The 27856-nt window shown below is 34.8% G+C and overlaps 1 protein-coding gene across 5 annotated transcripts in view; it reads right to left on the reverse strand.

Moving 5' to 3' along the window:
* Window positions 1–27856, reverse strand: part of VPS13C (vacuolar protein sorting 13 homolog C) — a 198977-nt gene that overhangs the window by 88706 nt on the left and 82415 nt on the right. For all 5 annotated transcript variants that reach the window (XM_017506167.2, XM_017506165.2, XM_017506169.2 and 2 more), the window contains 15 exons: window positions 23180–23333; window positions 21039–21118; window positions 19749–19808; window positions 18069–18231; window positions 17226–17342; window positions 15810–15913; window positions 15444–15611; window positions 14652–14956; window positions 12343–12490; window positions 11500–11608; window positions 7113–7246; window positions 4756–4912; window positions 3888–3967; window positions 3300–3359; window positions 2105–2267 (listed from right to left, as the gene is read on the reverse strand). In XM_017506167.2, the coding sequence (XP_017361656.1) occupies window positions 2105–2267; window positions 3300–3359; window positions 3888–3967; window positions 4756–4912; window positions 7113–7246; window positions 11500–11608; window positions 12343–12490; window positions 14652–14956; window positions 15444–15611; window positions 15810–15913; window positions 17226–17342; window positions 18069–18231; window positions 19749–19808; window positions 21039–21118; window positions 23180–23333 (2002 nt within the window). The remainder of the gene's footprint in view (window positions 1–2104; window positions 2268–3299; window positions 3360–3887; window positions 3968–4755; window positions 4913–7112; window positions 7247–11499; window positions 11609–12342; window positions 12491–14651; window positions 14957–15443; window positions 15612–15809; window positions 15914–17225; window positions 17343–18068; window positions 18232–19748; window positions 19809–21038; window positions 21119–23179; window positions 23334–27856) is intronic.

A 27856-nucleotide genomic window follows, 5' to 3' on the forward strand; every position in this document is an offset into this window, starting at 1 on the left:
CCTGCTCTGTCACTCAGGAGGAGTCCAGTGGCATGATCTCAGTTCACTGCAACCTCTGTCTCCTGGGTTCAAGTGATTCTCCTGCCTCAGCCTCCTGAGTAGCTGGGACTACAGGTGTGAAAGGCAACTATACTATTAATAGCACCTTGAAAGTGCAGTTTACTTGATGGAAACCTTACTATAACTTTTTCTGGGAAAAAGTTACATTGTATATGAGTACTCTAGAATTCTCCTGGTCTAAAGTTTTGATTCTGAACTCCTTTGCATATCATATGTTAGATTAAAGGAAGAATAATTCATGACAAAATGAATTAGTGATGCATAGTTAATAAAATACATATTATTTACTATGGCACTTACATGTTATTAACTACAGAAAGAATTTCTTTAGATTATAGCCTGTTGCTCCATGAACAATCCTAAAATAAATTCTATGAAAAATGAACATAAAGGGCTAAACTTTTAAAAAAGCAAAAACAAATCAAAACAGAGTGAGACCCTATCTCCACAAAAATGTATATATACATATACATATTTTTTTGAATATATACTTTTTTTTTTTTGAGACTGAGTCCTGCTCCATTGCCAGGCTGGAGTGCAGTAGCACCATCTCAGCTCACTGCAACTTCCGCCTCCCAGATTCAAGCAATTCTCCTGCCTCAGCCTCCCAAGTAAATGGGATTACAGGTGCATGCCGCCATGCCCAGCTAATTTTTGTATTTTTAGTAAAGATGAAGTTTCACCATGTTGGCCAGGATGGTCTCAATCTCTTGACCTCATGATCTGCCAGCCTCGACCTTCAAAAGTGCTGGAATTACAGGCATGAAACACCACACCCAGCCAAAAATATATTTTATAATTGTATGTGCATGCAGGTGTATGTGTGCATAAGAATCACAATCAAACTAGTTCCCTAAATCCACTTGAGTCCAGATCCTGATTGATAAATTTACATTTTCCTAAAAATCTGTTTCACTTGAAGGAAATAGAGACTTCTGATTGAAATTGCAAAAGCATGGAGAATATCTGTCCTTAATCACCAATACGACAGGTTGTTTTTTTTCTTTAATATTTGATGTAGTATAACCAAACCACAAAGACCAACAATATAGTAAAACTGGAAGACTATCTTTGGGGTTAATAGTGTTTCTAGTGTATTGTGAGTTTAAACATTTCTTTTTCATTTTTTCAACTGTATTGTGTATTTATTGTATATACACATTATATAAAGGAGACAAACTTCTGAGGGTATTACTTCTGAGGCTATTAATGTTACAGGTACATTAAAGGCAAAGAGTCTGGTAAAGCTCTTTTACCCTAGTTTATAAGGAAATTATTGCTCTGTTGCATGGCTTACAAAAATCCTATCTTTGTATCTGATCTAATAGTAATGACAGTTTTACACCAAACATGTCAGTAATATAGGTAAAACTCAAACCAGTAATGATCTGAAAATTGAATTACTGGATATTAAATACTGACATCATATAACATAAAAGAAAAATAATTAAAATGACATTTGGCTTAAAAATAAGCAAATGCTCTTTATTCACTCAGAATGTCATGCCTATTATTTCATAACATAAGTCATACGCCTGAGGACCATGTGACCATATCTGTGTGATCTAAATATAGTTTTGGTTGGAAAACAGTGTCTGTCCATTCCATGAGCTCCTTCCCTGCATTGTCCCACAAAGCACTTAAAATTGCTGAGCACCAGGTAAGTCAAGTCTACCTGACTAACTGAAATGGACCTTTGTTACCATGTATGATTGAATCCATAATTGAACTTCTTCCTTTCTCACTTTCATTGAACTGAAGACTGCAAAAACACATCAACATAAAGTACATAAATTTCTATTTTATGTAAAAACTAGACAGTGAATTGACATATAAATACATAACATTAAACAATGTTTATTTAAAATTCTTCACTAATCTGCTCTATAATCCCATAGAAATAACATTTTCTTTCTCTTGAAACTAACCTATCAGAGCAGCAATGTCAACATGCTAAATACTTAACTTAATGGAAAAAAACAAGTTGCTATATTATTATTAAAGTTCAGATACAAAGCATTAGATCGTGATTCAAAATTATTACCAGCTTTGACAGTGATACTTCTGGACTCCCCCACGAGTGGTTTCAGCTCAGATTCCTTCTCAGAAGAGGAAGGTTCAGAGGATGGAACAGCAGATGATAAAAAATCCATGAAGGAAAGCAAAGCTTCCAAATGAAGTACTACGTCTAAGGATGAAAATGAAACCTAATACAATGAACAATTAGAGAGGCAGATTTCAGATGCAGTAACATTTTTACATCAGGGTTCAACAGATATAAGCAGCACAAGAATAGTCCAATTAAGGGCCTTTTTAAAATTTTAATTTTTTTTTTATTTTTTTATTTTTATTTTTTTGGGACGGAGTTTCGCGCGTTACCCAGGCTGGAGTGCAATGGCGCGATCTCGGCTCACTGCAACCTCCGCCTCCTGGGTTCAGGCAATTCTCCTGCCCCAGCCTCCCGAGTAGCTGGGATCACAGGCACGCGCCACCATGCCCAGCCAACTCTTTGCATTTTTAGTAGAGACGGGGTTTCACCGTGCTAACCAAGATGGTCTCGATCTCATGACCTCGTGATCCACCCGCCTCGGCCTCCCAAAGTCCTGGGATTACAGGCTTGAGCCACCGCGCCCGGCCCAAAATTTTAATTTTTTTTAAGAACTAACTCTATTAAAATGTTAATCTTTGCCAGATAATAAACCAACACTCTGCACACTCCACTTTTTAATTCAACAGAACTGGATGGATTTTAAGTAAAGACACAGGAAATATTATCAGGCTTTAAACCACATTTCAGGCAGTTCCAAGCTGACTATGCATGTTCAAATGGACTGTGAGCAATGTCTGTACTAGGTTATGCTTTACCCTCTACCATATTTTATTCTAATTCGAATGCCAATACATAATTCAAATGTTTAATGCTTCCATCAATGTTAGGCCAAATAAACAGAGTCGACTAAAATGAGTAACACAATTGCCTTTAAGTGTATTATTCACATACTTTTCAAGAAATCTAAGTCAAAATTAGGAAACAATATTTTCAGAATTCAAATCAACTTTCTGTAAAAACTTTATTACAATTCTATATCTATTTAACTTTATGCATAAATTAGATCAGAAATATTATTACTGCCACTGTTATTCTCACGTTAGAATTTATAATCTCACAATTGAAAATAGCTGTGAAGCTAGATTTAATCAACACAACCCAGCCTTACAGTAAATTATAAAAGATTTACCTTCAGTCTCTGTTTGGTACTGTCATGGATAGTTTTAAATTCTGGTCCATCACTGTCTGCCTACAAATAGTGGAAAATTACACCACTGAGTTTCAAACACTAAAAATTCATATACTGAAAATACATATACTCTTTACTTTTCTAAGCATGCTATTAAAAGAGTGAAACCATATTTTTTAAAGGCAAAGAAGATCATTCAAAAAAAACCAAACTGACCACATAAGCATTTCTAACACTCCATACAAGCAAAAACTCAAATTCCTTATCCTACTGTGGAGGAAATGCTAGTATAACTAGATTAGGTACACTAACCTAAAAAGTAGGAAAAAGTACCAGATTATATATAACACATTTCACTTTGGATTACAATGGAACTTTATGTTATTCTCATTTATTCAACATCATAGAGTAACTCAGAAGGTTAATGAAGGTATCCAGGACTTTCAGATGCTTGCAAAATTTACCACAATCAATCAGTTTAGATTGAAAAATGTTGGGAGAGAAAACTGGAATATTAAATACAAGGGTAATATATATAACTTTATATATTCTAATATTAAAGAATCCTAGAAACAAAATGAAACATACCTTTGTCAGTAACATTTTCAGAAGGGGTTCATCAGTCACATTAGAAGAGTTAATAATGTGAAGAGGTTCTCCTTTAGAGTCTAATAGAGAAGAAAGACAAGGTTGATACATCAAGTTAAACATTTCACACGTTTTAAAACAAGACCAGCCATTACACAAATGTACATTTGTCAAAACTCAGAACTGTACACTAAAAAGAGTGAAGTACATTGTGTATAAATCATACCTCAATAACCCTGGCTTTGAAGAAAAAGGAAACAAATTCCATAAAACAAAATACTAGTACCCACCAATTACAACTAGCATAACACATGGTACTACGATATTACTCTCATCCAAACAAATCCTAGTATATTAAAGAATCTATAAAATACATAAAGTAAGAATTATTCTCAATACAAATTTACTTAAAGATATCCCATAGAGTTCTTATAAAATTTAAACACTAATAGAACTTTAACAGTTAGCTTATTGCAAGAACTTAAAAGGTCAAGGATACCCACTAACAATAACTTAGTATTTTTTCTGAGGGAAGGACATGAGACTACAGATGATCTTAATTTTTTCTTCTATATACTTTTGTGTTTAATTTTGATTTTTCACAAACACATATTAGCATAATTTAAAAGAAATGTTAAAACTCATATAATTTAAAAATTAAAAAAACAAATAAGATGTCTTTTTTTTCGTAAATTAACTCAGCTTTTCACTGGGTCCCCTACCTCTGTACCCAGGGACTGTTTTTGAAAAGCTGAGTTAATGTAATAGGAAATTAACACAACTGTACACAAATAAATATGTTTAATGTTGATAAAAAGGTAGGGATCTGCCTAATGAATAATTTTCACAGACAATATTTCACACTTACCAGTGAAATCAAAGCATCGCATACTAATTTTTTTTAGATAAGCTTTAGCAGTCATGTCATAGGTTTTAACTCTAGCTTCCACTCCAAGTTGCAGGACATTTAGCTCATGTAAAGGCCTTCCTTCCTTTTCTGATTTTTTCATCAAAGTAACCACAACCTAAAAGAAGGTACCAGTATTACCATCAACGATTTCACTAATACACAATAAAGGTAAGTCAAGAATTTAATAAGTATCTGGAGTGATATAAGCAAGAAATTGACATAATGTTAAGATCTTTACTTCTATTTGTGCCTGCAGTTTGGCCTAATTCCCAGAAGTCCTAGTCTGATGGACAGCTATCCATCTAAAAGTCTATGAAACTAACAGCCAATTTTTACACTATTCCTAAGGCGACTTTTCTCAACTTTGGCAGTATTAACATATTGAGCTGGTAATTCTTTGAAGTGGGGACTGTCTTATGAATCGTAGGATACAAGGTAGCATCCCCAGCCTCTACCTACCAGATGTCATTAGTATTCTCCCCCCAGATAATGGCAACAGAAAATGTTTTCAAAGAACGCCAAATATCCAATGCAAACTGCTCCCTTTAACCCAATCATTGTCCTAAGGAAAGAGAACAATCATAATATACATTACGAATAACATTTAAAATGTCTTACGGGTTTTATATATGTATGTATATATGTTGTATATGGTTGTGTAAGCATATCTGCAAATAGAATGATTCATCTATCAATGTTTCAACGACCAAGGCTTAAAACCTTCAGTAACTCTGATATTAATCTGAAAAACATACAAGTTTAACGTAAAAGAAGTTGGCTTCAAAGCATGTATTTCAGATTCCTAAAAATAGAGCCCATTCCTTTAAAAGTTTGTTTGTTTGATTACAGACTGATTGTTAGAGACAAGGTCTTGCTCTGTCACCCCGGCTAGAGTGCAGTAGCACAATCAGAGCTCACTGAAGTCTTGACCTCCTGAGCTCAAGTGATCCTCCTGCCTTCCAAGTAGCCAGGAGTAAAGGCACATGCCACCATACCTGAATAATTAATAAAATTTTTTTTTTTTTTTTTTTTTTTTTTTTGTGGAGACACAGTCTTGTTACATTGCCCAGGCTGGTCTCAAATACCTGGACTCACACGATCCTCAAGTCTTGGCCTCCCAAAGAGCTGAGATTATAGGCATAAGCCATTGCAACCAGCCTATTTAAAAGTTTATTATTTTTAGCTCAGAGAAAAAACATAAGCTCTGATAAAACAGATTTAGAGGAAGTCCTCACAAGTCTCTGTATCCACTATGCTTTCTCACATACTCACACTTTTATGCCTGTTCCTCTCTGGCTTGCCCCCAGACCCTTTCCTGATCCCTTTTCTCAGATAATTTATTTCTCTTTAAAAACTTGATTCAAATATATCCTTCTCCAGAAAATCCTTACTGAGCCTCGCAGTCTGCTTAAATACCCCCTCCCTACCATCAGCACCGCAAGCTCCAACAGCATCTTCAGCAAGAGTTTTCGTGAAGTGATTACAAAAATTTTTAATAGTTTTCCTACATGAGTTCAGGCTCTATACTTTTTGCGTGTATCCTTATCACCAGGCACATACAATAAACATTTGTTGGATGTGTGAAAAAAGAAGAAAATCCATTTCATCTTTTCTCAAGAATATGCAGATGGCAAACATATTAGTAATGTAACTTTTTAAAAATGCAGGCATATAGTATTTTATTCTATCAAGGGTTGCTAACATTTGAAAATAATTTCTCTGACACTGTTTCCCTTTCCTGGCTTTCTTATATGACATCCAAGGCAAGTGACATTCCAACTATCCTAAAATCATTAAAAAGCATGTTATAGGATGCTGTCATTTTCTCTATGAAATACTGTAGCTCCCAAATCCTTAATAAACTTTTAATATTTAAAACATCACTGCTGGGCCAGGCACTGTGGTTCATATCTGTAATCCTAGCACCTTTGGAGGCCAAAGAGGGCAGATCACAAGGTCAAGAGATCAAGACCATCCTGATCAACATGGTGAAACCCACTGTCTACTAAAAATACAAAAAAAAAATTAGCTGGGCGTAGTGGCAGCTGCCTGTAATCCCAGCTACTCAGGAGGCTGAAGCAGAATCACTTGAACCTGGAAGGCAGTGGTTGCAGTGAGCCAAGATCAAACCACGGCACTCCAGTCAAGCGACAGAGCAAAACTCTGTCAAAAAAAAAAAAAAATCACTGCTATATGTGAGCAGCCCACATAGATTTTTTTCATCAGTATCAATTATCTGTAAGTTTAGCAGAGGTAATTCCAAATATCCGTTACTTATTCACCTCACTTTACAAAAACAGCTGAAAATTACACACCTCTTTAATTTCAAAATTCAGCAGCATATTAATGATGTCTACAGATCTAATTTCTTCCACTCCAGTTGTTAAAGTATTTTTTGAAGCAGGTACATCTTGTGATATGGAGATTCCAAGGGGCTCTTTAATTTCACCTGAAATGTTTAAAAGAAATTCATTCACTTTTATTCACACATTTCTTCCACAAATATTTATTGTGGACTTATATGAGTATTCTGGACCTGGTAGAAGCAATGAAAATCCACAAATTAGTAACAGCGCTAGCCCTTAGAAAGCTCATGGTTTAGTAGAAGAGACATATACATTTAAAAGACAATCAAGGCCGGGCTCGGTGGCTCATGCCTGTAATCCCAGCACTTTGGGAGGGTGAGGCTGGCGGATCACGAGGTCAAGAGATCGAGACAATCCTGGCCAACATGGTGGAACCCCGTCTCAACTAAAAATACAAAAAATAGCCGGGCATGGTGGCACGTGCCTGTGGTCCCAGCTACTCAGGAGGCTGAGGCGGAAGAATCGCTTCAACCCAGGAGGCAGAGGCTGCAGTGAGCCGAGATTGTGCCACTGCACTCCAGCGGCGATAGAGCAAGACTCCGTCTCAGAAAAAAAAAAAAAAAAAAAAAAAGACAAACAAAATAAGCAGGCCATACCTAGTCACATTAAGTGAACAAATGTTAATAGAGGCTATATAAAATGCACTGGAAGCACAGAAGAAAGTGTGACACTGTTTTACAGAAGTCAAGAAAGGCTCTTAGAGGAGAGCTAAAGGACCACCTCACACAGCACAGACATTACTAGAAAGGAGGAAAACACATGACAGGTTTTGCAAACAGAATGGAGTTTGATATGGTTAAGTCATTAGGAGGATAACAAGAGTTAAGACTAGAAAAGAAAAAAGGGAGCAGGAGGTTGGGGACTCTTACACCACACTAAGAAACAAAAGTACAGCTATATAATTTTGATGCTGTTTCTGAAATTCGCACACCATGAAATGCAATAAAATTGCTTTTTAAACTGTAATATAAAAAATATTAAGAGCTATCACTTGCTAAGTGCTCACCTGCGTGGCAGACACTGTTCTAAGGGCTGTATATATACTTTTCTATTTAATTCTTATGATATACCTTTGAGGCAAGAACTTTATTGTCCTTATTTCAGAAGTGACCAAATGAGATTCAGACAGATTCAGTCCCTTGCCCAGTGTTGTACAAATGGCAGAGTACAAACTTGTCAGTCTGATTTTACAGTCTTCGCTCTCCACTGTCCCTCAATATCATTAAATAAGTTATTACTATTATTGCAGTTGACATTATCTTGACCAGTAATGCAACACATGGGAACCATGTAGTATAAACTATACCAGAATTCCATATAGAAAGCCACTATTGTTAATCATTACCTTTGACAAGGCATTGTATAGGGCAGGGTTTCTTAACTATCATCTTACTCCAACACTGTTCCAAACATAATGTGAACCAGGGAAAATGATTCTAGCAAATATTTTCGCTTTCAAAAAACAATTCCCAGAATAGGCAAAGATTTTTCAAGTGGAAAATAAAAAACATTGATCATTTTAACAAACAGTAAATTTATGCTGATTGAAATTAACAAATTCTATTCATTAAAAGACTGAAAGGCCACCAGTCAGAATAGCTATTGAAAAGTCAAAAAAATAACATACGTTGGCCAGGTTGCATAAAAAAGGGAATATTTACACACTGTGGGAATGTAAATTAGTTCAGCCACTATAGAAAGCAGTTTTGAGATTTCTCAGAGAACTTAAAGCCGTTGACCCAGCACTCCCATTACTGGGTACATACTCAAATAAAAATACATGATTCTACCAAAAAGACACATACCCTCACCTGTTCATCACAGCACTGTTCACAATAGCAAAGACATGGAATCACCCCAGATGCCAACTGGCAGTGGGCTGAACAATGAAAATGTGGTACCTATACTCCATGGAATGCTACCAGCCACAAAAAAGAATGAAATCATGTCCTTTGCAGCAACATGGATGGAGCTGCAGGCCACTATCCTAAATGAATTAGCCCAGCAACAGAAAACCAAATACCACATGTTCTCACTTGTAAGTGGGAGCTAAACATTAAGTACACATGGACATAAAGATGGGAACAACAGACACTGGGGACTACTGGGGATGGGGGAGGGTGGACAGGGGGTGGGATGAAAAACTATCTGACAGATACTATGCTCACTACATGGGTTATGGGATCATTTGTAGATGAAATCTCAGTGACACACAATATTTCTACACATACATGCATGCAACACACATAACCAACAAAGGGCTCATATTCAGAATTTTAAAACCGCATATCAATAAGAAAAAAGGCAAACCTCTCAATAAAAATGGTTGTCAATAGGATTAAATGGTTACATCACTAAAAAAGATATCCAAATGGCCAACAACCATATGAAAAGGTGTTCACCTTCACTAGTAATCAAAAAGCAAATAAAACCCATAGTGAGATGCCACTGCATATCTATTAGAATGCTAAATTTTAAAAGATTGGCAAAGCCCAGTACTGGAGAGAATGTGAAACAACTGGAACTCTCATACATTGCTGCTAGAAAAGTAAATTAGTACAACCAGTTGGAAAACTGCTTGCTATAATATGGCACAAGTTACTGAAGCTAAACGTAAATCTCACATATGACTGAGTAATTCTACTCCTACCTATATATCAAAAAAAAAAAGTGTATATAATTATATCAAAGACACAAAGTAACATTCATAGCAATTTCATTCATGATAGCTAAAAACTGGAAACAACCTGAATGTCCATCAAAGACAGAATGAATAAAATAAATTTTGATACATTCATATAACTAACTACTGCACAGAAATAAAAAGAACAAACTACTGCTATGCACAACATGGGCAAATCTTGCAAACATAATGCTGAAGAAGCTGAACATCAAATAGTAAATTCTGTACGATTCCACTTACATGAAATTCAAGAAGAGGCAAAACTAATCTATCTATTACAAGTTAAAATGGTAGTTACCTCTGGGTGGATTTGCAGGCAGGATGTTTGGTACTGACTGACAAAGGACAAGAGAGAAGCCTTCTGGGGTACTGAAAATGTACTACATGTTGATCATGGTGATTACACAGGAGTATCCATATTTGAAAAAATTCATTGAATTGTATATTGAATATTTGTACACTTCACTGTATGTATTAAAATACAGTAAAATAGTTTAATAAAAAATACAATGTGATGCCAGTTTTCACTTATCATATGGACAAAATTTTTTAATCTGATAATATACTGTGTTAGAAAAACAACCTGGTGGGAGTGCAAAGTTAGTAATGTTCTATGGAGGGTAAACAGCAAGATCGGTCAAAATCTTAGATTAGTCTATTGATTTGCTGACCTAATTGTCAATTAAATTTACATTAATAATTTATATATCTTTTAACTGGTGTTATCCTATAGATATATACATACTTATAAAAGTATGTATGAGATATTCAATGCAATATGGTGATAATGAAAGTTTAAAAACAACCAAAAACGTCTACCAGTAGGAACTTGCTGAATAAATTAAGATACTTCAACAGAATTTAATACCAGGCAACCATTACAAAGAATGAAGGAGATCTATACGTATCTACAGATATGCAATAGACACGAAGATACACTGCTAATATTTCTTTAAAAAAGCAAAGTGCATAAACACACATGCATGTATACATACAGGATGCTACCATGTTTGAAAAAAACTAAAGATTATATATACATTTATGTGTACATACATACATTATATATATATATATATATATATATATATACACACACACACACATATATGTATATATGCATATATTACCTTAAAAAAATAAGGCTGGTAGTTATTTTGTCTTTAAGTCAAAAGGGCCACTGTAACTAATAATTTAAATTAAGTTTCCATTTTTACTCCTGTATAATCTTCTCAGTATCTTTGGAAAGTGATAATTTATCAACCATTTCAATTCCTACAGATATTTTACTACCAAGCCTTTTTGAAAAATCAGATACACTATGCTACCATAACCTACTGCCAACTCAGAATGGTTTCTTCTATACATGCAATTTCAATGATTACTTCAACAATCTACCACTGATTTGAAGTCCTTCTTTATGGTCTCCTCTTCACTCATGCAACTTAGAAAAATGTCTGAAACTATAACTGAAAACTTAAGAGAGTCAATCATCTCCAACTATGATTTCATTCAATAGCATCTTGTTTATTTTCTTGGTAATATGAACTGCAACTTGTAAACATACATTTGTTTACTTTTTATTTCCTAATTCCCCACTAAACCATAAAATAAATAGACACATAAGTATTATGCCGCTTACTGTCAGCCTCTTACCTGTCTCTTGTGCTCCTGGTTTCACTTTATACAAGTCTTCAGTACCCTCACCGAGATTTTCTGCTAGTATCCTAAATAAAAGATTAAGATCTTCTTGATTTAGACTAACCTGTAAAATATTATTAATATAGTTAAAAAAAACTATATTACATTTTTTAATGAAACAACTGTAACACAGAAAATAAATTCCCAGTTGCAACACATGATGGACAGAATAATCCTAACACTAAAAAGTTACATACAATCAAAACCCACAAGAATTGCACTGCTTATTTCAGGTTAAAATTTTTATTTTCAAAGATAAGAAGATGTTTACAGAAAAACCAATGTAATTCAATCAGTCAATATTAGCTCCAATGACTTATGTTTACTGAAAGTTAATAATGATCAAAGAAATCTTATCTTTTTTTTAAAAAGTGACAAATTGGGAAAATGCATAAATTCTACTTTTTAAACAATAACAACGCCAATGAAATAAAAAGGTTGTCTTCAATATAAAAAATAAATATTTTCTTCAATGCTATAATTATCCTAGGGGTACTTAGATAACCCTAAAAATAAAAATGTACATATACAATACGTGAGATAAAGTATAATATGCTAATACATAATTTATATACAGATCTCTACCAATATGCATGCATAACAAATTTTAAAGTTAAGAAATCTTAACTAAAGATTAAATTCTACAGAAAATAGTAATGATCTTGTTGGAAAAAGTCTCACTGAAATTTTTCTTATGCTGTTCAGCAAAAAAGTCTATATTTCATTTGGATTTCAACTTTAAAATTCTTCAGAGTTTAAAATTTCAACAATGAAATTTTTTTTCACTCATGTACTTACATTCATTGAATCAAGATGTCCTTTAATTTCCACAACAGGCAGCTTGTGGTACCAAGATGCAGCTATATTCCGATTTACAAAAAAATCCAAGTTAATTGGGTGCAACAGCTGAATATCAGGATGATAGGCGCCTGGCTGGATGACTGTCCTGTGAAAAACAGAAATGTTACATATGCATAGATATAGGGTAGAAATGCAACAAATTAAAAAAAGCAAAGTCAAGCAGTTTTTGGCTATTCTAAATACTGATTTGTAAGTGTGGCTTGAGTATTTTCAAAGCTGAATCTATAATTAATCTATAATCCACTAGAAGGGACAAATTAAAAGGTGATATACAATGAACCATTAAGAAAACTTTTTTCTTTAAACAGGAGATAGGTGAAAAATGGAATAAGTTTTTAAAAGCAATCCACACAAAGAAATAGAGAAAATCATTACATACAGTTGTTCAAGGATTAATAGGTGTGTTGGTGCAGAGACTGAAGAAAATGATGGCAAAGTGAACAAGAGGTGAACAGTTAGCATTTTCTAAGGCATTTCATAAAGCTCTTCTCTAGGATTATTTTCTAGACTTGCCTTACAGTCACATTAATTTTTTATTCTACATAATTAAATCTTCATTGATGGGGTAGAAAATAATTTTTAAATGTATTATGTACAGATTTCATGTGCCACCTGGTATGAGCACTTAAGATACAACATAATTTACACAACGTGCCTGCCAAAAATGTGCAAGTTCAATCAAACCAGGAGGAATCACTCAGACAAAACCAAATTGAGAGGTAAGTGGAACCAGACTGTTTTCTTCAAAACTACAGTAATAGTCATATAGTCATAAAAGACAAAGAAAAGCTGAAGGACTACTCCAAAATAAATTTTTGGCAGTACAGAAATCCTCCTCAGTAGTACAGAATACAATTATACACTATGGGTGATCCTGAATTGGGTGAAACAGTGGATATTTCTATAATGTAAAGTATTATAATGGGACACTGGTAAAATCTGAATATTGACTGAATTTCAGATTATAGTATGTATCAATATTAAATTTATGAAATTATATCATGGTTAATGTAAAAGAATGAATGTCCTTGTTTATAGGAGACATATAATAAAGTATTTAGAGACAAAGAGTTAAGATGTCTATTCCCAAATGATTTAACAAAAAATATTTTAAATAATATGTATATATGTATAGACAGATTAAATCAAATATAAACAACATGTGAACCTAGATGAAGGATATGTAGGTACATTCACAGTACCATTTTTTCAATTTTTCTGTAGGTTTGAAATTTTTGAAAGTAAAAGTTGATTTAAAAACTGTTCTAGTGGCCTGGTGCAGGGGGCTCAGGCCTGTAATCTCAGCACTTTGGGAGGCCGAAGTGGGCAGATCACCTCAGGTCAGGAGTTTGAGACTAGCCTGGCCAACATGGAGAAACCCCATTTCTATAAAAAAATATATATATACAAAAAATTGAGCCAGGTGTGGTGTTTTGCGCCTACAGTCTCAGATACCCAAAAGGCTGAAGCAGGTGAACTGCTTGAATCTGGGAGGCGGAGGTTGCAGAGAGCTGAGATTGCACCACTGCACTCTAGCCTGAACAGCAGACTGAGACTTCGTCTCAATAAACAAAATAAAAAAACTGTTCTGGGCCAGGTGTTGTGGCTCACACCTGTAATCCCAGCATTTTGGGGGGCCGAAGAATGTGCATCACCTGAGGTCAGGAGTTCGAGACAAGCGTGGCCAACATAGTGAAACCTCGTTTCTATTAAAAATACATGGGGGGTGGGGAGTTGGGGAGAGACAGCATGGGGAGAAATAGCAGATATAGGTGATGGGGAGGAAGGCAGCAAATCACACTGCCATGCGTGTATCTATGCAACAATCTTGCATGTTCTTCACATGTACCCCAAAACCTAAAATGCAATAAAATAAATAAATAAATAAAAAGCCAAAAATAAATAAATAAATAAATAAAAATAAAAATCCAAAATTTAGCCAGCTATGGTGGCGCGTGCCCATAGTCTCAGCTACTAAGGAGGCTGAGGCAGGAAAATCGCTTAAATCCAGGAGGGAGAGGTTTCAGTGAGCCAACACCACGCCACTAAACTCCAGCCTGGGTGACAGAGCAAACACACACACACACACACACACACACACACACACACACACACGTAAAAGAAAATCTGTGTAACTGAAGAGTTTATTTGAACAAACTGTGTTGGGTAAGAATTTCAACGGTCATAAATATTTCATGGAAATCATGAACATAATATTTAAATCCATAATTATTGAAAAAGCATACCTAGAAAGTGTAAGCTTTGTTAGCTGCACATCCATTCTATCAATTACTGGAGGATTTACGTAGTCTTCATCAGACACCAGAATAAACTGATTCTGAACTCTGATTAACCCAAGATCTACCACTACTGCATTGGTAGAAATGGAAGACTGTGGGATGACTATAACTGGTGCTTTCAAATCAATATTGATGGAAACACGAAAACTCCTCTGGGCAAGATCTTTCACACTTGTGGCAGCCTTTTCTGCAGCCTGAGCAGTGGCAGCACTCAGAGACTCTTTGGCTGTCTGGAAATTATTGAGGAAGTTCTGTGGACACAAAGTATAAAAAGAGAAATTCGAAGAGAATACAGGCACATCAATAATAACACAATCTTGTTTTCATACATGTGGTAACTTTTTTTCCCCAATATTTAACATTCAGTTGAGCCCTCCTTTCCTTGTGGTAGTAAGAAATTACCAATAATCCATCTATAGCTAAGAGCTGCCTGAAATGAGTTAATGTTACATAGTTAAGAAACAGAGAAAGAATTTTTTTCCCAATAATTTTTATACTAAAGAATTTGGCTTCATTATACTATAGTAAAACTAATTTGTTCTAAACAAAAATCATTAAATGATTCAGATTTCAACTGTTAAGTAGGAGTTTTAATCTCTACATTCATGCATAAATACCATCTATAATTAAAATAATGCCCACCCTAAAATCCAAGATTTATAACATTTGCCATCATAATTATTAGACTTTTAAAAGTATTTCAAAGGTGAAAAATCCATATATAAATAACGATTTTACCAGAAGTGACATAAGAAATTTATGAAGATAGATGATCTGAATGCAGCCAACATTCAGAGATAGCACACCATCCACTTTGGACATATCAGTATACAAATCCCCTTCAGTAGCATCCGGATACAAATCCAAATTAAAACGAAAAACTTCATTTCCCATTATTGACACAGCCTGAAAAACAGAGACTTGAATGTACTCTCATCCAGGAAGATAATGACAAAATTTTAGAAAAGGCTTTATATTTGTAATATTTATAAAAACATTTTTCTATTGAAGTATATTTCATTAATGTTTTTAAAATAAAATATACTTTACAATAGAATCTCATATTCAGCCATTAAAGAATATTAACTGTTTATAATCACTTACTTTCTTATGAACTGTCTTCGGATCAACATCTATAACAATAATATTTTCCAGTCGGGCAAAAAGTGACTGCTTTCTTGACTGAAGAGAAAGGGAGGAATCCAGGCCTGAAAAAAGAGTGTACTATAATTTCTACATATCTACCCTATATAAGATCTTTATTTCCATTACATTACATTATTTTACTTTGGGGTGACTTTTAAATTTAGCAGTGTTTCAACTCCCAATGGATAAATAAGTTGCAATATTAAAGTTTTTGGTTTTATAAACACCAAAATCTATAAATTCGTTAAGCAATTATCTAAGTTTTCAGTCCAGGAAAGAAACACATCTAGTACAAATAGATTACCTCAGGATTTAAGAAAATATCCTTTATACCTTATATCCAATCATTTACAAGGAAACTATAAAAGTTTCACAAATCAAATTCAGACTAGTAGATGCACTGCCAGTTTGGAAACGACAAAAGAAAAAACAAACTAGTTTTCCAGTTTTTAAGATCTTAAAAAATTTCATGAAACATATTAAACATATTCTGGTTTTGGTTTTTGTTTTTTTGATTTTTTGAGATGGAGTTTCACTCTTGTTGCCCAGGCTGGAGTGCAATGGCGCAACCTCAGCTCAACGCAACATCCGTCTCCCAGGTTTAAGCGATTCTCCTGCCTTAGCCTCCCAAGTAGCTGGATTACAGGTATGCGCCACCACACCAGGCTAATTTTTTGTATTTTTAGTAGAGACGGGGTTTCTCCATGTTGGTCAGGCTGGTCTCCAACTCCCGAATTCAGGTGATCTGCCTGCCTCAGCCTCCCAAAGTGCTGGGATTACAGGTGTGAGCCACCACCCCCAGCCACCTATTAAACATATTCTTTATCTTTACCAGATCACAACAAGCTAATAAAGGTAAGCCAGAGGAAAAGCTAGATGAGTTTTAGCAACTTTTACCTAAAAGAACATAATGTGCTCACAGATATTGTCATTCATTATAAGACTGCTTTTCATAAGGAAAGATAAATAAACACAAATACATAAGTATGTTATATATAAAAATCACATAAAGGTAAAAAAAAAAAAGTAAAGTTATTATAAAGCATGTCCATAGACCTTCACCTAAAATCTAGACTGACACCTCCCCTAGCTCAATAGCATTTCTACATTGACATCAGTATCCCTTTTCCACTTCCTAGATAACTCTCAGGAAGGTCCCAAACACCAGAATGTGTATCAAGTTCAATAGGGATGGTCAGATTCTGACCAATATCTATAACCCAAAGAGAAGAAAGCATACAATCCAATTATGTCTTTCCAGCTTTCACAGCTCAGAGCCCTTTATTTGTACATTCTTTTGCACTGCAAAGAAAAAAAAAAGGAAGAAGAAAAAGCTTCTCTCTTCACAATTTTGAACACCGTGTGAACTTTTACCTTGAATCTTGATTTCAGCGATATTGTTCTTTTCATTGCAAACAACGATACAGAAGGCATTCAACTTAGCAAATAGCCTGAAGCCAATAATGTCACTATCTTTGGAGGATACAATCACTAGAAATAAAACAAAGCACTCTATCACACAGTGAAATTCTAGTCATCTACACTCTATTAAGGTTTATTCCCTATATTAAGTGAACCACTATTGCGTTAAAAAAAAAAATTATAACATTTTCCAACTGTTAAAGATTCAAATAATTTTTTTGCTTTATATATTCTGTAAAATTTGCATTTTTAATAGTGATTTAAAACCAAGAAAAAAAAACTAAAATAAATAAGGGCACTGAACCTCAGAGAAGTTAAATAATGTGCCTAAGTTTACACGGCTGAAGTTGCAAAATCAGGATCTGAACTGTGTTCTTCCTTATCCAAAATCTGGGCTCTTGGCCAATTAGATGCTACTTCTGAATCCTTCCCTACCTTTGTTGTCTGAGTCTTAATTTCCTTATGTATAAAATGGAAAAAAAGACTAACTCTTTATAAAGCCCCTTCAGGAGCCACTGAGAGAGGAGGAAGAGCTCAGTATAAATACAGGTCTTTTCCCCCTATTACCTACCTAAAGGCATCCTATATCACCACCAAAATAAGAACAAACATGTTTTTAAAACAGCAGTATTGATTATATTTGCCTTATATATCAGTTGCTTGCATATAATTTAATTTGAAGAAAAGGGGAAAATGATAATTAAATGACTGAGTTAGATAATCTCTAGTATTACTCATTTAGCTTTAGAATTTGAAAACCCTTGCTAAGAAAAAACAAAAATGTATTTTTCATACCTTTCGGCAGAGTTGAATTTTTTTGTTGTTTTTCAGTTGAAATTTGTACCTCCTTGGCAACACTTATGCTTTGATCATCTGATGGAATAATGGTTGTAAGGTAATTTATAGAAGAGAGAAGAGCTTGTGTTTGTAGTAACAGATTTAAAGATGAAAAGGCCACCTAAAAATGTTTTAAAGAGAAAATTAGTTTTCCACAGCCAATTATAACCTGTAGTCTCCACAACAAACCCAAAAGATTCTCAGCTGGGCCTGCATCATTGCTTTCCACCATTTAGAAGGAACAGTGAAGAGAGGAAGATCACAATCCCCTTTAACAGGGAATATATAGAGGAAAATTACACTTATATACTACAGTGTAATCAGAATATTACAGTAACCTAATTACTCCATTTACCAAGCATAATGGTCATGAAATCTATACTCTGCTTCTCACGGACATCCTGATATTCAACATATAGATGGCTTTTTAAATCTTCAATAGATAATTATGATTATATAAAATTACAAGTCAAAAGATAAAATCCCAGAACCACCATGTGCTACTATTATGTCTAGAAATGATTTCAAAGGTGGCATCCATGAGATTTAAATATAAAAAGGACAATTATGAGTGAGTTACTAAGTGATCTCCTCAAATCACAATAACTGTCTTATCATTTAAAAGGAAACACAATATATAACTTACAGGGAAAAAGTACTACACTTGTTAAAACAATCACTCTAGAAAGCTAAGATAGCAATACAAACTGCTTTCAAGAATGGGTAGTTTTCTAACAGCAAATTAATATAAAATTAAAAATTCTGTTTATAAATAAGAATTTCTTTTCATTTTCTCGTAACACTAAATGGATATAAAAACAATAAAAGCTTCACAATATTAAAACATATATTCTTCTACCTCTCAAAAATGTGTGAGCTAAAACTCAGCTCTTTCATTTTAACTCTTTTGAGCTTCACTCTGTGCCCAGGATGGAGTGCAGTGTGACAATCTCAGCTCACTGCAATCTCCGCCTCCCGGGTTCAAGATTCTTTTGCTTCAGACTCCCAAGTAGCTGGGATTACAGGCACCCACCACCACACTCGGGTAATTTTTTTTGTAAGTTTAGTAGAGACAGGATTTCACCACGTTAGCCAGGCTGGTTTTGAACTCCGGACCTCAAGAGATCTGCTTGCCTAGGCCTCCCAAAGTGCTAAGATTACAGGCGTGACCCGCTGCGCCCGGCTTCATTTTAACATTTTAATGTTACTCATAAGTACATTTTGCTCCTCTTACTCTAAGCTACTACATAAGTAGTATAACTTCAAAAGTGCTCAACATCTCTCCTTATATTTAATACACTTTTTCACCTGTACATCAAACAATGGTATATAGTTTGGCTAGTTTAGAAACCTTTAGTTCTTTGTACATCAAAGTTCCTTTGCCTATAACATTTCCTAATTCAGAAATAATACTGAAACTTTTAAGGATGTTAGGATGTGCTATAATGAAACAACAGCTTTAGTAAGCTGAAGCATAAACACAGAGCATGATAAGTATTGATGAGGTTATTTATAACTCATATCGATCCTTGACTATGCCATGAAACTACCCAGTCAATACTCCTCAAAAGATATTAGAGAGACTTCAAGAGTAGGTTATTTTCAAACAGGATAAATTCCTTTAACAGAATTTCTTACCTTAACTGTTTGTTCAGTTTTTCCAAAAGCAGTTTGAAAACTAGGTCCATTCTTATCAGCCTGAAGAAAAAAAAACAAAAGTTCTAAAGAAGGAACTAAGATCAAAGTAAATAAATCACTTATTTATGATCTCTAGTTAATTTATAGTTAGTTATAAATATATTTTACATACATTGTATATTTAATTTTATTGCCATTATTTTAAAGTTACATCCAAATAACATATTTATTATAATAGTGCAAATGTGTTCTCCTCTTCAAACATGGGAGAACATTCACTTCTGGGAAACTGTAGCTAGGAATCAGAACGATAAACTCTGAAGGTTGTAAGCTATAAAGGTCACATAGCCCATCTATCACCTAACGCTTAAATCCCTCCATAAAGTCTTTAGCAAGTCCATTTTTTTTTTTATATCTCTAGTAAAAGAAACCTTGTTTCTTTGCAAATCATATCTTTAGAAATCTTAATGAGGCTTTCACACTGAGTCTAAAATCTATCTCCCATCATAACTAATCATTTGTCCTCGTTCTGTCCCTTGGGAACATAAACAAACTCAAACTCAAAAGATTTACCTCCTGTGAGAAGTTTTCTGGCCTTGCCAATTTCCCTTGCCCCTCTGTTCTAATAATGCTTTGTGCTTTTCTTTATTAGAAAATCAATCACCTTATATTCTAATGATTATTTACTTGTGTATCTCCCTACTAGTCTGTAATTTCCTTGAGAACAGGGAATGTTTTTCATTTCTGTATCCCAAGCGCCTAACAGTATAGACAGCCAATAACACATGCAGAGATATTCAATAAATAGCTGCTGACTGATTAAACAAATCAACTAATTTTGAATATCTTGAATGTAGCTGTATACCATTAGTTCCTTTAGTGTTGCTCACAGGAAATATTTCTATGGCCCTTCCTATTCCTGGCATTGCTCTTCTGAACCCAATTTAATAGGACTTTATCCTTTTTCATGCAGGATACTCAGCCAAAGGTCACCTATATATGACCTATAATCAGTATAGGTATGTGAGAATTCTGTCAAAGACAAATGGTACCTACTTCATCCCAGGTTTATATCTTTGGGGATAAGAAGTTCAGTGACTTTGTGTAATAATAGCCCTATACTTAACTGAAAGAGAAAGAAGGTGTACAAATGAAAAAAGAAGCAGATTTCCCTATAATTAAAAACTGTGATACACATCCAGAGCCACTAGTTTTTTACTGTCATATTTTTCCTTCCAGAGATATAGTTTGGAATATACAATATATAAATAATCATTCTATGGTCCCTACCTTAATATATTCCACTTTCAAAAGATCTAATCCAGGCTTGTCAGAAGAGCTAATCAAGTGAAGAGGCTTCTTTTTGGATCCTAGATTAAAGAAAAAGGGAAAAAAAATGTGTTTCAAATAAATTGCTCTTTTGTAATTTGAAACTTTTTAGACTTTTTAAAAACTTGTTAATTAAGCTTTAAAAGAAAATCTTTGCATGTTGTCAGTTATTAAATACTAAGGCCATCACTGCTGATGAAATTAATGAACACCAGTAGTTGCCTCTGACATCTTGGTTAAAAACATGCGTATTTATTTTCACCTGATTTCACAAGTGTCTTCTAAAATTCTGACAAATTATTTTACTTCTATTATAGAAATTAAAATAATTTCCTTTTGTTTAAAGTGTGAGAGGTGACTTAAAAGAGAAAAAATTTTGTGTTTGTCTTTTTTTCCTTAAGAGAGAACTGTTAAACTCCTTTTTAACTTAAAAACAACAGGTATTACCACATGTCCTTTATATTCTTAGGTAGATGTACCAAGGAACTGCCTCCAAAAGCTGTGGAGGGAGAAGTACTTGTCCACCATTTTATCCATCTTTTATTATTTGCAATTCTTTAACTCTTGCTTCTGAGACATCTCAAAATTTTCCCTTGACTTCCAAGGGCACAACCTTCACTAAAGGAAAAAATAGCCTAGAAAATTTATTATTATTTATTTTTCCCTCAAGACAATAATGCAAACTTTGTATTAACACAGTGCCTATAGAAATTACAAACACATAAAATATTTTTCTTCTAAACTAAGATTTTAGTTTCAGCTATTTAAAAAAATTATAAAACATAGGTCTCTATACAGTTAGCCTTCTGTACTGATGGATTCCAAACCAATTTCCGACTGACATATTTTTAAAAAATTAAAAACAGAAAAATTTCTAAAACCAATATGGTATAACAACCATTTACATAGCATTTACATTGTATTAGGTATTAGAAATATAAAGATATTTAAAGTATATGGAAGGATATGCATGGGTTATGTGAAATGCCGGGGCCGGGCGCAGTGGCTCACACCTGTAATCCCAGCACTTTGGGAGGCCGAGGTGGGGAGATCACCTGAGGTCAGGAGTTCAAGACCAGCCTGACCAACATGGAGAAACCCCATCTCTACTAAAAAAATACAAAATTAGCTGGACGTCGCAGCGCATGCCTGTAATTCCAGCTACCTGGGAGGCTGAAGCAGGAGAATCACCTGAACCCAGGAGGCAGAGGTTGCGGTGAGCCGAGGTCATGCCATTGCACTCCAGCATGGGCAACAAGAGTGAAACTCCATTTCAAAAAAAATAAAAAGAAAAAGAAAAGAAAATACAATGCAATTTTATATAAGGAACTTGAGCACCATGGACTTTGGTACCCACAGAGGTCCCCAGAATCAATGCCCCACAGATACCAAGGGATGATGGTATTTGACTAAAGCTTTAGGCAAATGTTAGGGAATTTTAATTATTGAAGATTTGTCCATTCCTACATGCCTGAAATACCTGAGCACACAACATAGACACTGAAATGAATAAACTATCAGAGTTTCTGAAAGAACTAACTTTATATCCTACCATTTTTATTTTTGTAACTTGGTGTTTCTTGTGGTAAATGAGTACTATTTAAAAGAAAGAACAAGGCCTTCAATATCTTAAGACCACAGATAAACTCTAAGTTTTGTCCTTCATGAAATACATGATATTAAGTAAGCTGCTTAATCTTTATTTAGCCTTTATCTGTTTATAAAATGAGAATAATATTCCCCATATCAAGGAGGTTTTTACAGCCTATCTGAAGCAATAGGTAATACTAATTAAGAACACAGACCCTAGGGCCAGATTTCCAGGGTTTTAATCATGGTTCAGTCACTTACTAGTTCTGTGACGATGATAAATTGTATTAATATAATCTGTCTATGCCTTAGTTTACTTACATGTAAACTGTAGACAATAACACTGCCTACCCCATAGCACTGATATAAGGATTAAATGAGTTATTATTTAGAAAATGCTTAGAACCATATAGATATTATCTACTACAAATACTACATAAATTAAAGTGTTTCACATACTTATAAGAGCTATCTTTATTACAGGCTACTATTTCTATTTTTATGGCTATTACCTTCAATTTCATAATAATCCAAGCTGATTTTCTTTAAATAAGATACCGCAGTTAGGTCAAATGTTCTCACTGTAGCTTCTGTTCCTAACTGAGTAACATTAAATACTAGAATTGTATCTTCTTCTTTCTGTTGTTTAGTAAACTCCAAAATCACCTAAAAGAATTAGTAGAGCCAATGAAAAGTTGATAAGGAGTCTGAATCATACTTAAAATAATGAAAACAAAATCTTTCTCCATACACATCACCATACGAATAGTAGTAACTTCGCTCATATCCTTCTACGACCATAGCTATTTAATATAATTGGAAATTACCAAATGAAATTCTATTCTTGAGGATATAAGCATATTTATAAAAAATCATAACAATTTAATTTCATTGTTTATTTTTTCTAATTTAGTAAAAAGAGGAATATATATATCCTTAATATGATTTTCTTAAACCTGTATTTCAAAGCAAAAATCATGTTTAGTAATTTTTATTTAGTAATTTTTTATGGGGATTTTTTAAAAATTCTCATTAAAGTAGGAAATAAGGCAAGATGTTCACTATCATACTACTATTTAAATTAACTCTGGAAATGATAGCCTGTATAAAAAAAAAGTGGTAATTTTTAAAAGATGTAAGTGCTTTTGCTACTCTAATCAAAAGGTGTAGACCTTTGTCCCCACCCTTTGAATGGGCAGACTTGTGAATGCTTAAATAATTAGAGTAGAAAGGAACTGATACTATAAGGACTTCTGGTGTCAAAAAAGACCATGAAACCCCCACCTGGGAACACTCATACTGGGGGAAGCCAGCCACCATGTAAAAAGTTCAGTTACTCAGGCTGTCATGGACTTTACCATGTTGAGAGGCCAATAAGTAGGGGTTTCAGTCAACACTCCCAGCTGAGCTCCCAGCCAATAGCCAGTATCAACTGCAAGCCCCATTAAGTCAGCCACATGGACCTCCAGCTTGAGGCTTCAGATGACTGCAGCCCCAGTCAACATCAGAATGTAACCAAATGAAAGACTACACACAAAATTGCCCACTTTGACCCTTCCAGAATTCCTAATCCACAAACCTGTAAGCAAAATAAAATAGTTATTTTAAGCTATTTGACTTGATAGGCAGCAATAATAACCAGAATAACATAATACCGAAAAAAGGCGAAATATTGTTAGCAGATGTTATAATTACACACTGAAATAAAACTTTAAAAATACTTAAAGAAGAGGCCAGGTGTGGTGGCTCACACCTATAATGCCAGCAGTTTGGGAGGCCAAGACAAAGTGGATCACTTGAGCCTGAGAGTTCAAGACCAGGCTGGGCAACATGGTGAAACCCCAACTCTACAAAGACTATAAAACATCAGCTGGGTGTGGTGGCATATGACTGTAATCTCAGCCTCTTGGGAAGCTGAGGTATTCTGTCACAGTAACATAAAAAAAAATTAAGACATTCTTTATCATCATGAAGTTTACATTCTAGGGAAAGCTGGAGAAAGTGAAGGTTGCTATCATAGCAAGCACAAGGAATGTGCTTTGGTACATAGAAGGAAAAACATAAGACAGGTATAAGCTCCAGGGGGCAAGAATTTACTCACTGCTGTTTTCCATTATCTAAAATAATGTCTGGTAAAAATGGCACAGGATCAATGCTTATGGAAAGGATAAATGGAATATGGTTGAAGCAGAGTGAGCAAGGAAGGAAATAAATGGCCAGTCATATGAAGTGTTAAATGTTAGGCCTTGTCCACCATGGGAAGAACTTATCATTTACTCTTAGTGAGACCTGAAGTCAGTGGAGGATATGGAGCAGAGTAGCAACATGATCTGACATTCACTTTTTTTAATTTAATTTATTTTATTTTTGAGACTATGTCTTGCTCTGTCACCCAGGCTGGAGTGCAGTAGTGCAATCTTGGATCACAACAACCTCCACCTCCCAGGTTTAAGCAATTCTCCTGCCTCAGACTCCCGAATAGATGGGATTACAGGGTACCACCATGCATGGCAAATTTTGTATTTTTAGTAGAGACAGGGTTTCACCATGTTGGCCACGCTGGTCTTGAACTCCTGACCTCAGATGATCCACCCACCTCAGCTCCCAAAATGCTGCGATTATAGGCGTGAGCCACTACACGCAGCCTGACATTCACTTTTAAAGGATCACTCTGGCAACTGACAGAACAGAGTGCCTGATGGAAGCAAAGACAGTTAAGAGGCTACTGGAATATAATCCAGGCAAGATTATGGTGCCTTGGACAGCACATTAGCAGCAGAAAGGAAAAGCAATCATTTGAATGCATTTTGAAGTATGGGTCATGGTATTTAATTATATTTTGGATGGAGTATGAAAGAAAGAGAGAAGTTGAAGGTGGCTAATGGAAAAGAACAAACCTTTCTCTAAACAAATATCAGTAATACTTAGGTTTGTACACACAGATAAAATGTAGTATTTCTGACATTGTATTTTAGGACATGCTGTCACTTTGAGATATGAAACAGTCAATAAGGAATACCTCCATTTTCTATCCTTTTGTGTTACTATCAAAGCAAGACAAATTTTTTATAGAAATCTGGAATACATGGAAAAGCAAGCAGGCAAATATAAAAACCTGTAATCTCACCACACAGAGATGAACACTGTCTGTCATTTATCAAATAAAATATATAAATATAACTTTAAATGGAATCATAATATCCTTGGTATTATAATCTTTTTCTTTTCCCAAATACTGACATATTGTAAATATTTCTCCATGTTTCCTTTTACCACATGACTTTTAAAGGCTATAAACATATGTTGGAAATTTAGGTTGTTCACATTTTTTCAAACCATAAACATGACAATGAGCAACATTACTTAGCTAAAAAGTTAAAAGTTTAAAACATTAAAGTATGCATGTAATAAAAATTTTCTGCAAAAAAGTAAATCCTAATTAAGTCTAAGCTTGAGGCAGGAGAATCGCTTGAACCCAGGAGGTGGAGATTGCAGTGAGCAGAGATCATGCCACTGCACTCCACTATGGGCAACAAGAGCGAAAGTCCATTTCAAGAAAAAAAAAAAAAAGTCGAAGCTCTTCCAGAATAATTTAGATATGTCACAGATCATTCTTACATCAGTTTTTTTTCTTCGTATATATATATATTTTATTGCATTTTAGGTGCTGGGGTACATATAAAGAACATGCAGGATTGTTGCATAGGCACATACTCAGCAATCTGGTTTGCTGCCTTTATCCCCATCACCTATATCTGGCATTTCTCCCCATGTTATCCCTCCCCAACTCCGGATCGCCCCGCTGTCCCTCCCCTAATCCCCCTCCAACAGACCTAAGTGTATGATGCTCCCCTCCCTGTGTCCGTGTGTTCTCATTGTTCAGCACCTGCCTATGAGTGAGAATATGCAGTGTTTGATTTTCTGTTCTTGTGCCAGTTTGCTGAAAACGATGATTTCCAGGTTCATCCATGTTCCTACAAAGGACACGAACCCAACGTTTTTTATGGCTACACAGTATTCCAGGGTGTATATGTGTCACATTTTCCCTGTCCAGTCTATCATCGATGGGCATTTACATTGGTTCCAAGTCTTTGCTATTGTAAACACTGCTGCAATGAACATTTATTTGCATGTGTCCTGATAACAGAACGATTTATAATCCTTTGGATATATGCCCAGTAATGGGATTGCTGGGTCAAATGGAATTTCTATTTCTAGGTCCTTGAGGAATCGCCACACTGTCTTCCACAATGGCTGAACTAATTTACACTCCCACCAACAGGGTAAAAGTGTTCTTATTTCTCCACATCCCCTCCAGCATCTGTTGTCTCCAGATTTTTTAATGATCACCATTCTAACTGGCATGAGATGGTATCTCAAAGTGGTTTTGATTTGCATTTCTGTAATGACAGTAATGATGAGCATTTTTTCATGTGTTTTGGTCTCATATATGTCTTCTTTTGGAAGTGTCTGTTCATATCCTTTGACCACTTTTGAATGCATTTGTTTTTTTCTTGTAAATCTGTTTTAGTTCTTTGTCGATTCTGGATATCAGCCCTTTGTCAGACGGGTATATTGCAAAAATTTTTTCTCATTCTGTTGGTTGCTGATTCACTCTAATGACTGTGTTTTTTGCTGTGCAGAAGCTGTGGAGTTTGATTAGGTCCCATTTGTCTCTTTTGGCTTTTGTTGCCAATGCTTTTGGTGTTTTAGTCATGAAGTCCTTGCCTGTGCCTATGTACCGAATAGTTTTGCCTAGGTTTTCTTCTAGGGGTTTTTATGGTGTTAGGTCTTATGCTTAAGTCTTTAATGCATCTGGAGTTAAGTTTAGTGTAAGGTATCAGGAAGGGGTCCAGTTTCTGCTTTCTATACATAGCTAGCCAGTTTTCCCAGCACCATTTATTAAACAGGGAATCCTTTCCGCTTTGCTTGTTTTTGTCAGGTTTGTCAAAGATCAGGTGGTTATGGATGTGTGGCATTGCCTCCTAGACCTCTGTTCTGTTCCATTGGTCTATATCTCTGTTTTGGTACCAGTACCATGCTGTTTTGATTACTGTAGCCTTGTAGTATAGTTTGAAGTCCAGTAGGGTGATGCCACCAGCTTTGTTCTTTCTGCTTAGAATTGACTTAGCTATGTGGGCTCTCTTCTGGTTCCATATGAAGTTCAAGGTGGTTTTTTCCAGTTCTGT

The sequence above is a fragment of the Cebus imitator genome, unplaced genomic scaffold (assembly GCF_001604975.1).
Source record: "Cebus imitator isolate Cc_AM_T3 unplaced genomic scaffold, Cebus_imitator-1.0 Scaffold350, whole genome shotgun sequence".
Taxonomy (NCBI): Eukaryota; Metazoa; Chordata; class Mammalia; order Primates; family Cebidae; genus Cebus; species Cebus imitator.